A 13,598-nucleotide genomic window follows, 5' to 3' on the forward strand; every position below is an offset into this window, starting at 1 on the left:
AAGCCACCAGGCATGCGACCTGACACAGCTGGGCCCCAGGGCCCCAGTGATGCCACCAGGAGCCTCGCATCGCCCTGCTCCTGCCCTGCTTCCTTCTCAGGCCGGCCCCCACAGGCAGCAAGGTGGCCACAGGCAGCGCCGCTCCGTCCATGCTCAGCAGCTCCAGTTCACGGAGAGCCCCTCTCTCCCTGGGTTCCTTTCATGAGCCCAGCTTGCAAGGATCCTGTCCACATTTGCTTGATCCGAATGGCTGCAGGTGGGGGATCCCCAGGGGAAAGTCAGGGTGCTGTTCCTAGAGAAGGGGAAGAGGAGTTTGAGGCAGCAAAACAGTAACTGGTCAGAGAAAGCAGGCCGCAGGGGATGGGAGGTGGGGATGGGCGCAGCCACTGCAGATCCGAGGCCTCCCTCTGCCTTCAGGGCGGAGGTTTACGCTTGTCTGCAGGCTGAGAGGGCAGTGGTGGGGAAGGAGTGATTGAAGATTCTGGAGGGAAGTGGTAATTGATGGGGCCAGGCCCCCGAGGAGACAGGCAGAAAATGGAGTGCAGGGCACGGCACCGTATGAAAGGAGAAAAAGCAGAATGCCAGTGCCAGCTGCTGTTTTTTCCAGAATGACACCCTCAGGTGGCACTTAGCCATGGCATGGCCCCGAGGATGGCCCCTGCTCCATGTGCACTCGGGCTCTTAGAGTCTGCGAGGGGAGCGGGGCCTTCAGACGCCAGCCCTGGGCACGGCTGCGGCTCCTGGAGCCAGTTAGGCCGTGTGTGGAAGTAAAGTCCTCGCCGTGCAATGCACCTGGGTTGTTTCAGCGTTTTTCTGATGATAAAAATAATACATGTAGGGAACTCAGAAGATAAGGTGGCAAGGAAGAAAATAAAAGCCCTTCCTACTCCCACCCCGAAAGATCACACTCGCACGTCGGCGCACGCTGCCCACACTAGGGTGGGCATCATTTAAAATGGCACAGCTGGCTCTGTTCCTTTTACCTTCTTTTCCGAGCCTTTTGCCTGTCACTAAGCAGTTTGAAAACTCCGTGCAGGTCACGTGACTGGTAGCCCGAGGCGCAGGCTCCTGGGTGGCTGACTCTGAGGCCACAGGCAGCGGCTTTGCTCTGGTTGTGTGAGGCTCTGAAGTGGGAAAACTTCCAGCAAAGGCTCCAACACAACCATACAGGCCTCCCTTGATGTGCATGAGGTTGCATGCTTAGAAAATTCAGTGCAGATTGAAAAATACTTTGCTTTTTTGTAAAACAGCTAGGTTCCAGACTTGAGAACCGGAAACAGTTTTCTACCAGCCTGAATGTGTGTGACAGGAGACCGTGCTCTGTGCCCGGACCATCCAGTGCAGCGCGGGTATTAACAGCCCTGCCCACCGGCCATGCCAGGAGGGTCAGTGGGCATTGAGACAGCCAACAGCAGCCTCACCGCTTTCTAGAATGTTCCCCTGAGGGCGGTTCCACCCAGCCGAGAGCCACTGGATGAGACACTAAGGGTCCCACTTCCACACCTGTCACTAATGGGCTTCCCCCCTCCTGTGCCCTTTCTTCAGAGGATGCCTGGTGCACCAGGCCGCCGCCGCGGCCCCAGTGGCGCAGCGAGCAGGAGCACACACTGCAGGAGTCCTGGAGCTCCCTCAGCGCCTTTGACCGCTCCCACCGGGGGCGCATCTCCAACATGGAGGTGCAGGGGGACATCCTGGACGAGTTCCTGCAGCAGCAGAGGAGTGGCCGGCAGGGCGCCCAGCCAGCCCCCGGCAGGAAGCAGCCGGAGCCCCGGGTGGGGCCGGATGACTGCAGAGACGCAGGCGACCCCAGCGACTTTAGAATTCCCATCTTGCCCTATGGGCGGCACCTGGTCCTTGACATCAAGTCCACGTGGGGGGACAGGCACTACGTGGGCCTGAACGGAATAGAAATATTCAGCTCCAAGGGAGAGCCCGTGCAAATCGCGAGCATCCAAGCGGACCCCCCCGACATCAACGTTCTACCAGCCTATGGGAAGGACCCCCGAGTGGTCGGCAACCTCGTCGACGGGGTGAACAGGACCCAGGACGACATGCACGTCTGGCTGGCCCCCTTCACGCCGGGCCAGTCCCACTCCATCTCCATCGACTTCTCGCACCCTTGCCACGTCGCCCTGGTCAGGATTTGGAATTACAACAAGTCGCGGATCCATTCCTTCCGCGGCGTGAGGGACGTCGAGATCCTGTTAGACGCACAGTGCATCTTTAACGGAGAAATCGCCAAGGCCTCCGGAACCCTGACGGGAGGTACAGTATGTCTGTAAGGATGTTCCCGAAGCCCTTCCTGCTGCTCGCTGAGGCTCCGAGGGAAAACCAAACCCACAGGCTGCCAGTGGCGATGGGTCTCTCCCCTCATAGGCCTGGCCCCCTCGCCGCCTTTGCAGCATGGGTTTGCAGGCGCTGACCTCATTAAACTCCTTGGCTGGGGACGGGCCTGGGCCTGAAACGGGGACCCTCCTGCGAGGCGCTGACTGAGGGAGCACTCTCAGGAGAGCCCTGTGCAGGGAGGGGGTGCAGGACATGGAGGGGGAGCTGAGCACGTGGTGTCAGGGGAAGCCACCGCAGCCTGACCGAGGCCTGCAGGTCTGTCCTGCCTGAGGCAGAGCGCTGGGGGTTGGAGCCCTGCAGGCTCCCCGCTAGGGGCCTAACGCCCATGCCCTTCCAGCAGGGCTCCAGCCCTCCCGCCGGGGGTCAGCGGGGATCTGTGAGCACCCACAGCATCTGCTCTGGTGCCCACCCACACATGTTTCAGGCCCCATCTCAGTGATTCTCCTCGCATAGGTCCCTTCGTTAGACCTGTGACCTGTGTGGGGCTCAGGTGCGCGGATCCATTTGCCGACGTGAAGAATCCACGTCCCTGCACAGATGGAGAACTGTCCGTGGTCGGGGTTTATGGCAGAGCTGATGGGTCTGGGCCCTGACCCACAGCTCAGTGGGATTTGGGAGAGTTGACCCTTGTCTTCCTGGTAACCCCTTCAGCGCCAGAGCACTTTGGAGACACAATCTTATTCACAACCGACGACGACATTCTCGAGGCCATATTCCGCTCGGATGAGACGTTTGACGTGGACACGGAGGGCCCATGCAGCCTGCCGTGCGAGGAGGCCCTGCAGAGGCCCAGCACCGCGGACGGCGGCACGGAGGAGCGGCCCTACACCCAGGCCGGCCTGTGGGCCCAGGTAGGCGGGCGGGCGGGCGGGCGGGCAGGCGGGCGGGCGCCCGGAGAAGTTCCCCTGACTGCCAGCCGGAGAGGAGCAGGAGAATGAAGATGGATCTCTTTACGCCGCTGGTGCTGCTGTTTTGACATTTCCCATTTCTCCACTTCGTCTTCAGTCCTGGGTGTCATATTTCATTCTCTAATGATTTTTATTTCATTTATTTATTTATTTTTCACCAAAGTAAAGAAAGTATTCAGATTTTAATCAAAGCTGGGAGAAATCCATGCTGTGTCCCCTCTGTCATTCAAGGTCTTCGGGAACTTCCTGCTCGAGGTTGTGTTTTGATCTCTCGGTTGTTTTTGATGGGAGGACTGGAAATGCCTTTAAGAGGCAGACTTAGAGTTAAAATAATGACAATCCAGCGATTGTTTCTTGCGTGTGACTTGTGAGCCAGCCCTGTGCATCCCTCCTGACAACCGCTGGTGTGGAGACCAAGGTTCAGCCTGGCTCAGGGTCATGCCCCGGGCGCGTAGTGGGAGAGTGACAGGGTTAGAGCTTCAACACAGGACTCTAAAGTCTGTGCTTTTTTAATGAAAGATGACCTTCAAAGCAAGGGCCTGGCCAAGTGAAGAGCAGCAATGGAGGGAAGACCAGGTCTCCAGGGTGTCCTCGAGGCCCCGCAAGCAGGGGGCGGGGGGAGGGGGACATCCAGGAGCAGAGGACAGCTCCGGCCACCACAGGTCATGACCACGCAGTGCAGCGCATGGTCTGTTGGCGCCGGGTGTTCAGTGCGTGAGCCTCCGCCTCTAAGGGAGGCCACTGCTGCTCTGCCCGACAAGACTGCCAGCTCGTGGTGACAATTGTTCTGATTTTTTTCCAATGAAGCCAGATATCTGAATTTTTATGTAAAAACTAGAGGCCTGGTGCACGAAATTCGTGCATGGGGGGGTGTGTGTGTGTCCCTCAGCCCAGCCTGCACCCTCTCCAATCTGGGACCCCTCAAGGGATGTCCAACTGCCCGTTTAGTGGAATCAGACATAAACGGGCAGTCGGACGTCCCTCTCATAATCCAGGACTGCTGGCTCCCAACCGCTCGCCTGCCTGCCTGCCTGATTGCCCCTAACCACTTCTGCCTGCCAGCCTGATCACCCCCTAACCACTCCTCTGCCAGTCTGATTGACGCCTAACTGCTCCCCTGCCGGCCTGGTTGCCCCCAACTGCCCTCCCCTGCAGGCCTGGTCCTCCCCAACTGCACCCCCCTGCAGGCCTGGTCCCCCCCAACTGCCCTCCCCTGCAGGTCTGGTTTCCCCTCCCCCCAACTGCCCTCTCTTTCAGGCCTGGTCCCTCCCAACTGCCCTTCTCTGCTGGCCTGATTGCCTCCAACTGCCCTCCCCTGCTGGCCATCTTGTGGTGGCCATCTTGTGTGTTGGAGTGATGGTCAATTTGCATATTTCCTCTTTATTAGATAGGATATCCCAATTTAAAAATGTTAGCAAGTGACTCAAATGTTTTCAAACCTTCGTGGGCCAGGAAGCATGTCTGTTGTCTGGATTTGATCTGTGGGTCCAACTGGGAGTTGACCAGGAGGCCTTTCATGTGCCCCATGATTTCCCAGTGCGGAAACCCAGCCCATGAGGGGCAGGGAGGGACACTCTCATCTTAGAGGAGAACCTGCGCTCATTGGGCGGGGGGGCGGGGGGGACAGCATCAGGGTCACACCCCTAGAGAGTGTTAAGGTCAGTGCATCCACAGGGGTCATCCTAGGAGGGGAGGGCAGGGTGCCAGGGAGGGCAAGAGAAGGCATGTGGGCACCAGGGCAGTGACATTCCTGGTGGCCTGAGGCTGGCTGTGTCAGGGGTGCTCCTGACAGGCCCTCCCCACCCCCCTCATGGCTGGACTGGGCCTGGAGAGGCTGTTGCTAGGGGCAGGGCCTGGCGCTCATCAGGTTGTCCTTGGGGCTGGACCGCCACGTTCACCCAGACTCTGAGATCTGGACTTCACTTCCTTTTGCATCGCAGCTTTCCTGTCTGTAAAGTAGTGACGGCACTTTTACCCGAACTTACAATGGAGAGGTCTAATGAGCAAAGTTCACACATGAGACCCAAGAAGTAGGGTTGGCTGCCCGCCTGGGCTGGCTGCCCAGGGGCTAACCTGGGAGCTTTGCAAATGCACATGCCCAGGCCCAGAACCACGCGCTGTAGCTTAAGTTCTTTTCCTTCCTTCCTTCCCTTCATTCCCTTCTTCCCTTCCTTCCTTTCCTCTCTCCCCGCCTCCCTCTAGCTGACCAGACAGACATCGATGGCTCCTTCCCTGGTAGCGTCAAACTCCTCCCCTACCAGCAAGAGCTTCTGGCAAGGACTCAGACACACGAGGGTTCCTGGGCCTGTTCATGTTACCAGTCACGACCTCCACAGAGACAGAAAACACAACAAGGGACACGGGGACTTCCCTGGGGCGTGAGGTGGGCAGCAGCAGCTGGAAACATCGCCAGCCAGCTCTGTGGGTCACCCCTTGCCTCTGCTTCTCCCCTAACCGGCGTGCAGGTCCCGGAAGTGGAGCTGCCACCCAGCGCCCCTGTGCCTGAAGTCACCACTCCGGAACCGGGCATCTACCACGGGATCTGTGAGTACCCTGTCCTGGGCAGTGCCAGGGGAAGGAGGGCCTTCGGGGGTCGGGCATCCTGGCCCCTGGGACAGGGTCTGCTCAGATGTGGCCCTGTGGCCAGCGGGCTGAAACCAGCAGGAGCAAAGACACCACCTTGCTCCCTGCACCAGGCGGGAGCTGCCAGTTCTTCTGAGAAGTCACAAATTTGGATTTTTATGTGAAATCTTCAGCTTTTTAAATGTTGGTGACTAATTTTATAATATTTTTAAACAACTAATGAGCCAAACAAAACACATGTGTATCGGCCAGCTGGCTGCCGGTGGGTGGCCTCTGAGCAAATCCCATCTGGGCTTCACTGTCTTTTTCTCTCGTCTTTTCCCATGTGACCCTGCAGCCACCCCTCCTCCTCCACGCACGCGCAGGCCAGCCCTCTGCCAGCATCCTAGATCTTCAGGCCAGAGGTGGCCGTGGACTGTGCGCGCCTCCCTCCTGGTCCCTGTTACCGAGACTCGTGGCTCACCTGCTCCTTGCAGCCTCCCCTGCTCTTTCTTGCCCCCTGAGCACTCATTCCTTCCAGTTAACTTCTGTCACACTCCCTCTGCATCATCTCTCGAATGAAGCCAGACATCTAGGTTCAGCCGGTCCTCCTCCCCACACTCGTCTCTGAACCCCCACCTGTCCCCCGCTTAAGCTGTGCCCTCTGCCCAGCGTGCCCTCCCTCTCCGTCCCTCCCTCTCCATCCCTGTCGGTTGAGGGCCGACTGAACTGGGTTCCCAGGAAGCAGACTTTGGGGTGGAGTTTCCTGGGGCATGTTCCTGGGGAGGACAGGAAGCAGGACGGGGCAGAGGAGAAGCTGAGCCTCGTACTCACATGGAGGCCTCTGCCAGCTCCACAGGGAGCTTGAGCTGTGGCAGCCCTGGCGTTGTCCTGAGCTGAGTGAGGGGACAGGCCTTTACACACCCATATCAGCATGTCCCTGGACATGGGCTGCCTGGGGAGGGGCAAGGCCAAGGGCAGCCGTAAGTGGGGGGACTCAGCTGTGAGGGTCGGAGGTCAGCACTCCCAGAATTGCTCTGCTCAGCCTGGCTTGGATCACATGCCCAAACATCTTTAAACCAATCACTGGCTCCCCAGGACGGGGAGGGAGCGGGGAGGGAGGTGTGAGATGGAAACCGCGCATGGCCAGGCCTGGACCAAGGGCGTCCCTGGAGCCCGTGCTGAGGGTCAGCCACCCACACTGCCCCAGAGGCGGTCAGAGTGCAGTGACGAGAAGACGGAAGGGGCAGCCTCTGTCCCCTCATCTGGTGATTTCCCCAAAGATGCGTCTGTAAATGTCTTTCCCACTGAGCCAGCTCCTGACCTTTCTCGGAAACGTGATCGTGGTGCTTCGGGAGCTGCCTGGCGTGGGCTCCGAGGCCTCTCTGCTGAGGAAAGTGCAACCTCGGAGGCAGAACCCCTTGGCCAGCCCCCTCCGCACGCCCGCGCCCTGCTGTCTGTCTCCTGCCTCTGAGCCTTGGGCTTTCCTGCTCGCTGCCAAAATCCTGACCCCCAGACCGGCCAGTGCATACTGGCTTGGTACATACGGCCAGTCCTGTTCATGTTTTTGTTGTTAATCCTCACACGAAGATATTTTTTTCCATTACTTTTCAGAGAGCGTGGAAGGGAGGGAGGGGGAGAAAGAGAGAAACATTGATGTGAGAGAAACACATCAACTGGTTGCCTCCCATACTCACCCAGACCGGGGTCAGGGAATGAATCTGCAACCCAGATGTGTGCCCTTGACCGGGAATCGAACCCTAGACCCTTCGGTACTTGGGCCGATGCTCTAACCATTGAGCCACTGGCCAGGCTCTGTTAATGTTTTTGAAAAGGGATGTATGATTTGCAAATCTGCAGATGACACGCATTTTGGACATTTTGCAAATATCAGCAGTGATGAATAGGAAAGGAGCTGGGAGAGTTGAAACATGGACGAGAAATAACAAAATTAATTTCCGCGTATATAAATACTGATGGTACACCACAGGAAAATGGATGCGAGCATGGCTGTGAGCTCAGACAGGCAAGCAGCCCTGCATCCGGTGGCCTTGCAGAGCCTCTTCCAGGCAAACGAAGGGCGAGTTGGGGTGCCAAGTCTTGTTTTCACAAGAGGGGCTGGCACTGGTCCCTGGCACTGCTCCCCTCACCCAGACCTGCTCCCTCCTCCACCTCAGGCCGCCTCCGTCTCAGGAGGGATACCCACAGCCGCTCTGGAACTCAGGTCAAAAACATCTTCTCTTCCCCTCACTCCCTACGTGCCACTGAGAATCTGGCAGTGCTGTCTCCAAAGCTGACTCGAACCCGTCCCCTGTGCCCTGCTGTCACCACTCACCACCTGGTCCAGGGCATCCGTATCCAGCAGCCTCCTTCCTGGTCTAGAGCAGTGGTCGGCAAACTGCGGCCCCTTGAGTGTGGCTCTTCCACAAAATACCACGTGCGGGCGCGCACGTACAGTGCGATTGAAACTTCGTGGCCACACTCAAGGGGCCAAGAGCCGTTTGTGGCGCGCGAGCCGCAGTTTGCCGACCGCTGTCCTAGAGGGTCCAACCGAGTCACGTTGTGAGATGCAGATCACATCACGTGGGCGCCCCTGCTTCAACCCGGACCTCCCCCGCTCCCCAGTGCAGAGGGGAACCCGGACCCCGTGGCGTGGCCAGCCCTGCCCAGCCTGAAGCACGTGTGACAGCGCCCCTGAGGTCGCTCTCTCCCCCTCCCTCTCCCTCGGTCACCTGGCTCCAGCCACTGGCCGAGTGGCTCCCATCCCAGGGCCGTGGCCCTTCTGTCCTCAGCTGGGAATGTCCTTCCAGACATGCTGAAGAGTGGCAGCCTCCTCCATCCCCAGGCCTCAGCTCGAACGTCGCCCCTCCGAGAAGCCCTCCCTGACCGCCCGCCCCTTCCCAGCCACTGCCTCGCCAGCTCTCTCTGATTTATCCCGTGGCGGTCGGTGCTCTCAGGAACGATCGCATTTATTGGTTTGTTAGGTGTTTGTTGTGTGTCTTCACTGCACAGAAGCTCCTACAGCGATTCTGCTCTGTGTTTACCCTGTGTTTCCAGTTCCAGGGGCAGGACTTGGTACATAGTAAGTGATCGGTAATATCTGTCTATCATTAACGCTGAACTTGGTGAATGCAATGATTTGAGGCTGACTCACTCACTGCAGGTATCCACTGAGACCTACTCTTCAGTCAGGCACTTATTTCAAAAGAAAAAGGCCCCACTGACCATCTGTTTTTCAGATACTGTTCTAGGCTCTGGGGGTACAACAGTGCACAGCGTCCACGGCGTTCCCGCCCGCAGGGAGCTGCCTCCCGTCCTAGTGGGGAAGGCTGATCAGACCAAATAGCAAGTAACCCTGACAGTAAAACTGTCAGATGGGGGCAGGTGCTGTGACAAAGGGTGGAGCAGAAGCAGTGGTTCTCAACCTTCCTAATGCCGCGACCCTTTCATACAGTTCCTCATGTTGTGGTGACCCCCAACCATAAAATTATTTTCGTTGCTACTTCATAACTGTAACTTTGCTACTGTTATGAATCGTCATGTAAATACCTGATATGCAGGATGTATTTTCAGGGGTCGCGGCCCACAGGTTGAGAACCGCTGGTTAGGGCGTGGTGCTCTCTGAGCTCAGGTGGGGGGCCTCTCGGGGGAGAGGGCATCTGAGCACAGACTCGATGGGGAGCGTATCAGTGGCGTGGCTGGGAGTCCTCTGAGCTGGCTTGTCCGGCATCTCCTGGGCCTGCTTAGGAGTCTGCTCAGCTGGCAGTGGGCTGGCAGCTGAATGATCCAGGATGCCTTCGTGTCCTGCAGTTGGGAGGCTGCTGGCCAGAGTGAGGGGCGCCGGGGCTCATCTGTCTCCTGCCTGTGGCCAGACCCCAAGTGTGGAGAGAGGACAGCCCCAGCGCGCGTGTGCTTTGCAGCCTCTGCCTGCAGTACCTCTGCTCTGTCTCCCAGGCCAATGCCCAGGCCCAAGGAGCGGAAGAGACTCCCCCTCTGTCTGGGGGAAGCAGCCGAGTCGCGTTGCAGAGGCAGGGGCTGGGGGGGCGGGGGGGGGGTGTGGCCATTCTGCAGGCTGCGGTGCTGTGAGAGCTGCCATGTGCCCATACCGTGCTGGTCACGGGTCTTCACTGACCCCAAGATGCTCAGTTACCCTGGCCCCATGGCGAGCAGGAGGGTCTGAGGCCGAGTGACACCACGCACGTTGGAAACGACGGGCGTCGGAGAGGAGCTGAGCTCCAGGGAGGTGGCCTGGCTGGGCCTCACAGGAATGCCCGGCGACCTCCCTGGCCTCCACCTCCTCCCCTGAGCCGGACGGGGGGACCGTGACAGCCAGGCTGTTCTCCCCGGCGCTGCAGTGCTGGCATTCTGCACACGCTGCAGAGAGCGCGGGTCTTCTGAGCACAGCCACCCAAAGGCTGCTGTGGGCTCCAAGGCCCCCAAGGTGGCGGAGCTCACGGGGCATGGCCCACCCTCATAGGAGACCAGTAAGGAAGGAAGTTCCAGCCAGAAGCCCGACAGGCCCGGCCAAGAGGTGCATTTGCTTGGAGCTTTCTGGGCAAGTGGACGATTCGCAGCCATTGTGCCGCAGGTGCCCAGAAGGTCCTTGTAAAATCTACATGGTCTCTAAGGGAGCAGGTGGGGCGGGGCAAAGGGTGGAAGTGGTCACTTCCTTTACCCCAGTCCTCATGATAGCAGCCCATTTGCATAAAACATCCATTCCCAGCGTGTGGCTTAGTGATGTCGCCGCCTCATTCACACTTGTTTAATCATTCTGTACTGAATGGCACTGTGGCGGGCTTTGGGGACAAAGCAAACAGATGGGGTTTCTGTCCTGAGTTAACCGTCTGGCATATTGAACCAAGGGGTCACAAGATCGCAGTGCGACCAGGGCGTGGAAGGGGAAGTTCACAGGGACTCAGCAGCTGTGAATGGAGGTCAGTGTAGTCGAAGGGGCTTCCCTGAGGAGGTGAGCTGGGGTCTGAAGGACGAGCACAAGTGGGCCAGGCGTGTGCGGTCCAGAGAGAGGTCAGCATGAGCAGCGGCCCTGGCGGGAGAGAAGAGTAAGTGAGTGACGGATGCCATCTTAGTGGAGCCAGGAACTCCTGGTGCACGATGAGGTTAGAGAAAGAGAAGCCAGGTGGGCAGGGCCTGTTGGCCAAGCATCATGGGAAGCCACTCTAGGCTGTTCAACGTCAAGGGGATGACAGGATTGAGGGGTAGAGAAAGGACCCAGGGCTGCACAGGTTCAAACAGCACTGGCCCATTCACCCCCGCACTTTGTGAACTGTCAGCAGCACCCCAGCCCCAGGCCCCCTGAGGAAAGGGGCGGGGCGAGCCTGGGGGCACTGCGTTTGTGTCTGCGTTTCCCAGTTGGCCCGGTGCAGGCTGAGGACCATTCCTCTCCATGTTGGGCTCCTCCTTCACACCACTTTCCTTCCTGTTGCAGGCCTTCAGCTGAATTTCACTGCCTCCTGGGGGGACCTGCACTACCTGGGACTCACGGGCTTGGAAGTGGTGGGCAAGGATGGCCAGGCCCTGCCCATCAGCCTGCACCAGATCTCCGCCTCCCCCAGGGACTTAAATGACCTCCCTGAGTACACGGATGACTCCCGGACCCTGGACAAGTAGGTGTCTGCAGGAAGCTTAACTCATGGCAGCCGGAGCAGGGCCTGTCCTGCATCTTAGACCTGAGATTCCAACGTCAGACAGCAACCCCCAACCACCCCCAAGGTCTGGTCTCCTCATCTTAGAGTTAAGGAGCCCAAGGCTCAGAAAGGGAGGGTACCCCGGGACCGCACAGCAGGTGCAGGCTGGGTGCGAGGCCGGCTCTCCTGCTTCCAGGCAGAGCTTAGCTCCGGCCACGAGCACAGCGGCTGCTCAGGGAGCTTTTGCAGGGATGGCCCTGCCTGTCCTCATGAGCGGCCTCGCCTCTCAGAGAGCAAGCTGTCCCCTCCTTGAGACAGAAGGTGACTGCCGAGGAGGTCCCCGCACTTTCCTCTGCATTTGTCAGGTTTCATAAACCCAGGTTGGGTCAAGTCAGTAAGAGGACAGCCTGACGTATAGCCGTGATCCCTGGGGCCCTTCACCTGCTGAGCAGCACTGTCCCCTCAGGGCAGCTGCCCTGCCGGCCCTGCAAACAGGAGTCCAGGAGTCAGAGGGATGAGAGTTCAAATCCTGGCTCTGCCCCTGCCAGCCAGTAAGTTCCTTAACCTCTTCAATAATCCTATGTAATAAAAGCCTAATATGCTAACTGTCCGGTCATCCAGTCGACCATTGAAACAATCAAAGCGTAATATGCTAATGATATGCTAAGGCCGCTCAGCCGCTCACTATGATGTGCACTGACCACCAGGGTGCAGACACCCAACGCAGGAGCTGCCTCCTGATGGTCAGTGTGTTCCCACGGGGGGGAGGAGGGGGGCACCACTCAGCCCAAAGTCGGGCTCACAGCTGGCGAGTGCAGCGGCGGTGGCAGGAGCTGTCCCACCTCTGAGCCATCAGTCTGACATCCCCTGAGGGCTCCCGGACTGTGAGAGGGCACAGGCTGGGCTGAGGGACCCCCCCCCGCCCCCCCAGTGCATGAATTTCATGCACCGGGCCTCTAGTAATAGTAATACCTGAAATTATAGTTGCCATGTTTTTTTAGCCATTGTTAAATGCCAGGTGCTAAGCAGGTTACAGATATCCATCCATTTAATAATATGATAGGTACCTCTGTGAACTGAGGGAGAGAGGGGTTAAAAACTGGCTGAAGGTCACTCAGACCAGCCGAATCATGGTTAGAGTGCAGGTATGGGAGAGCAATGCCCATGCACTTAAGCACTGACTGATCCTGTCTTCCCTGCCTGATTTCCTCATCATAGAACAGGGACAGTGAATCCCATGGCTGGAGGCTCACAGCCGCTCCCCTGCCTGGCCCTGTGTTTCCTAATTGTTCATTTCCTTCTGTGGTTGTCAGGCTCTCTGTGGTTGTGAAGCTCAGTGGCTAGGTCCATTAATTTATTCGGGTTGCAAGCAGGTGATACACTGATGCTATCTTTCTTGTTTTCATCAATAAAGAGAAATTTTCCCTCAATTACTTGTTTACTCTGAGGTATAATTCAAACAGGAAAGGCAGTCTAAATGTTTGATTCCTTTTATTTCTTAGTTTTCAAAACAACAAGTTGTTTCTCTAGCATCCTTTAATACATTTGGTTATTTATTCTTATTTATTTTTTGTTAATCCTCACCCAAGGATATTTTTCCATTGATTTTTTAGGAATAGAAGGGAAGAAGGTAGGAAGGGAGAGGAAGGAAGAGAGAGAGAGAGAGAGAGAGAGAGAGAGAGAGAGAGAGGCGTTATGTGAGAAAGACACATTGATTGCTTGCCTCCCCCACGCTCTTTGGGGCCTGGGATCGAACTTGCAGCCCAGGTACATGTCCTTGACCAGGAATCAAACCTGACCCTCAGTGCTCAGTCCAACCCTCTAACCACAGAGCCACACTGGCCAGGGCACAGTTGGTTGCCTTGGCTGTCATAACCACTGACTTAAATGTTCTGTTTGTGAAGGGTTTCAATCTGTTGTAGTTTTTATCCTACTGATGCTGGATTGGATGCTCTTAGACCTGAGATGGGGAACCTTTTTTCTGCCCAGGGCCATTTGGATATTTATAATGTCATTTGTGGGCCATACAAATTATCAACTTAAACATTAGCCTGCTCTATTTGGTCAGACGTTTAACTAACTCACCCTGATGCCATGACAGGGCCAGACCACCCCTGTCTTAGACATTGGGAGCTCC

At 57.4% G+C, this 13,598-nt stretch overlaps 1 protein-coding gene across 4 annotated transcripts in view; it reads left to right on the top strand.

Annotated features, from left to right (window-relative positions):
- Positions 1–13,598, top strand: part of LOC118652894 (katanin interacting protein) — a 203,712-nt gene that overhangs the window by 175,273 nt on the left and 14,841 nt on the right. For all 4 annotated transcript variants that reach the window (XM_036303138.1, XM_036303136.1, XM_036303139.1 and 1 more), the window contains 4 exons: positions 1,546–2,265; positions 2,998–3,197; positions 5,720–5,798; positions 11,263–11,440. In XM_036303138.1, the coding sequence (XP_036159031.1) occupies positions 1,546–2,265; positions 2,998–3,197; positions 5,720–5,798; positions 11,263–11,440 (1,177 nt within the window). The remainder of the gene's footprint in view (positions 1–1,545; positions 2,266–2,997; positions 3,198–5,719; positions 5,799–11,262; positions 11,441–13,598) is intronic.

This window comes from Myotis myotis, unplaced genomic scaffold, assembly GCF_014108235.1.
Source record: "Myotis myotis isolate mMyoMyo1 unplaced genomic scaffold, mMyoMyo1.p scaffold_m19_p_35, whole genome shotgun sequence".
Classification (NCBI taxonomy): Eukaryota; Metazoa; Chordata; class Mammalia; order Chiroptera; family Vespertilionidae; genus Myotis; species Myotis myotis.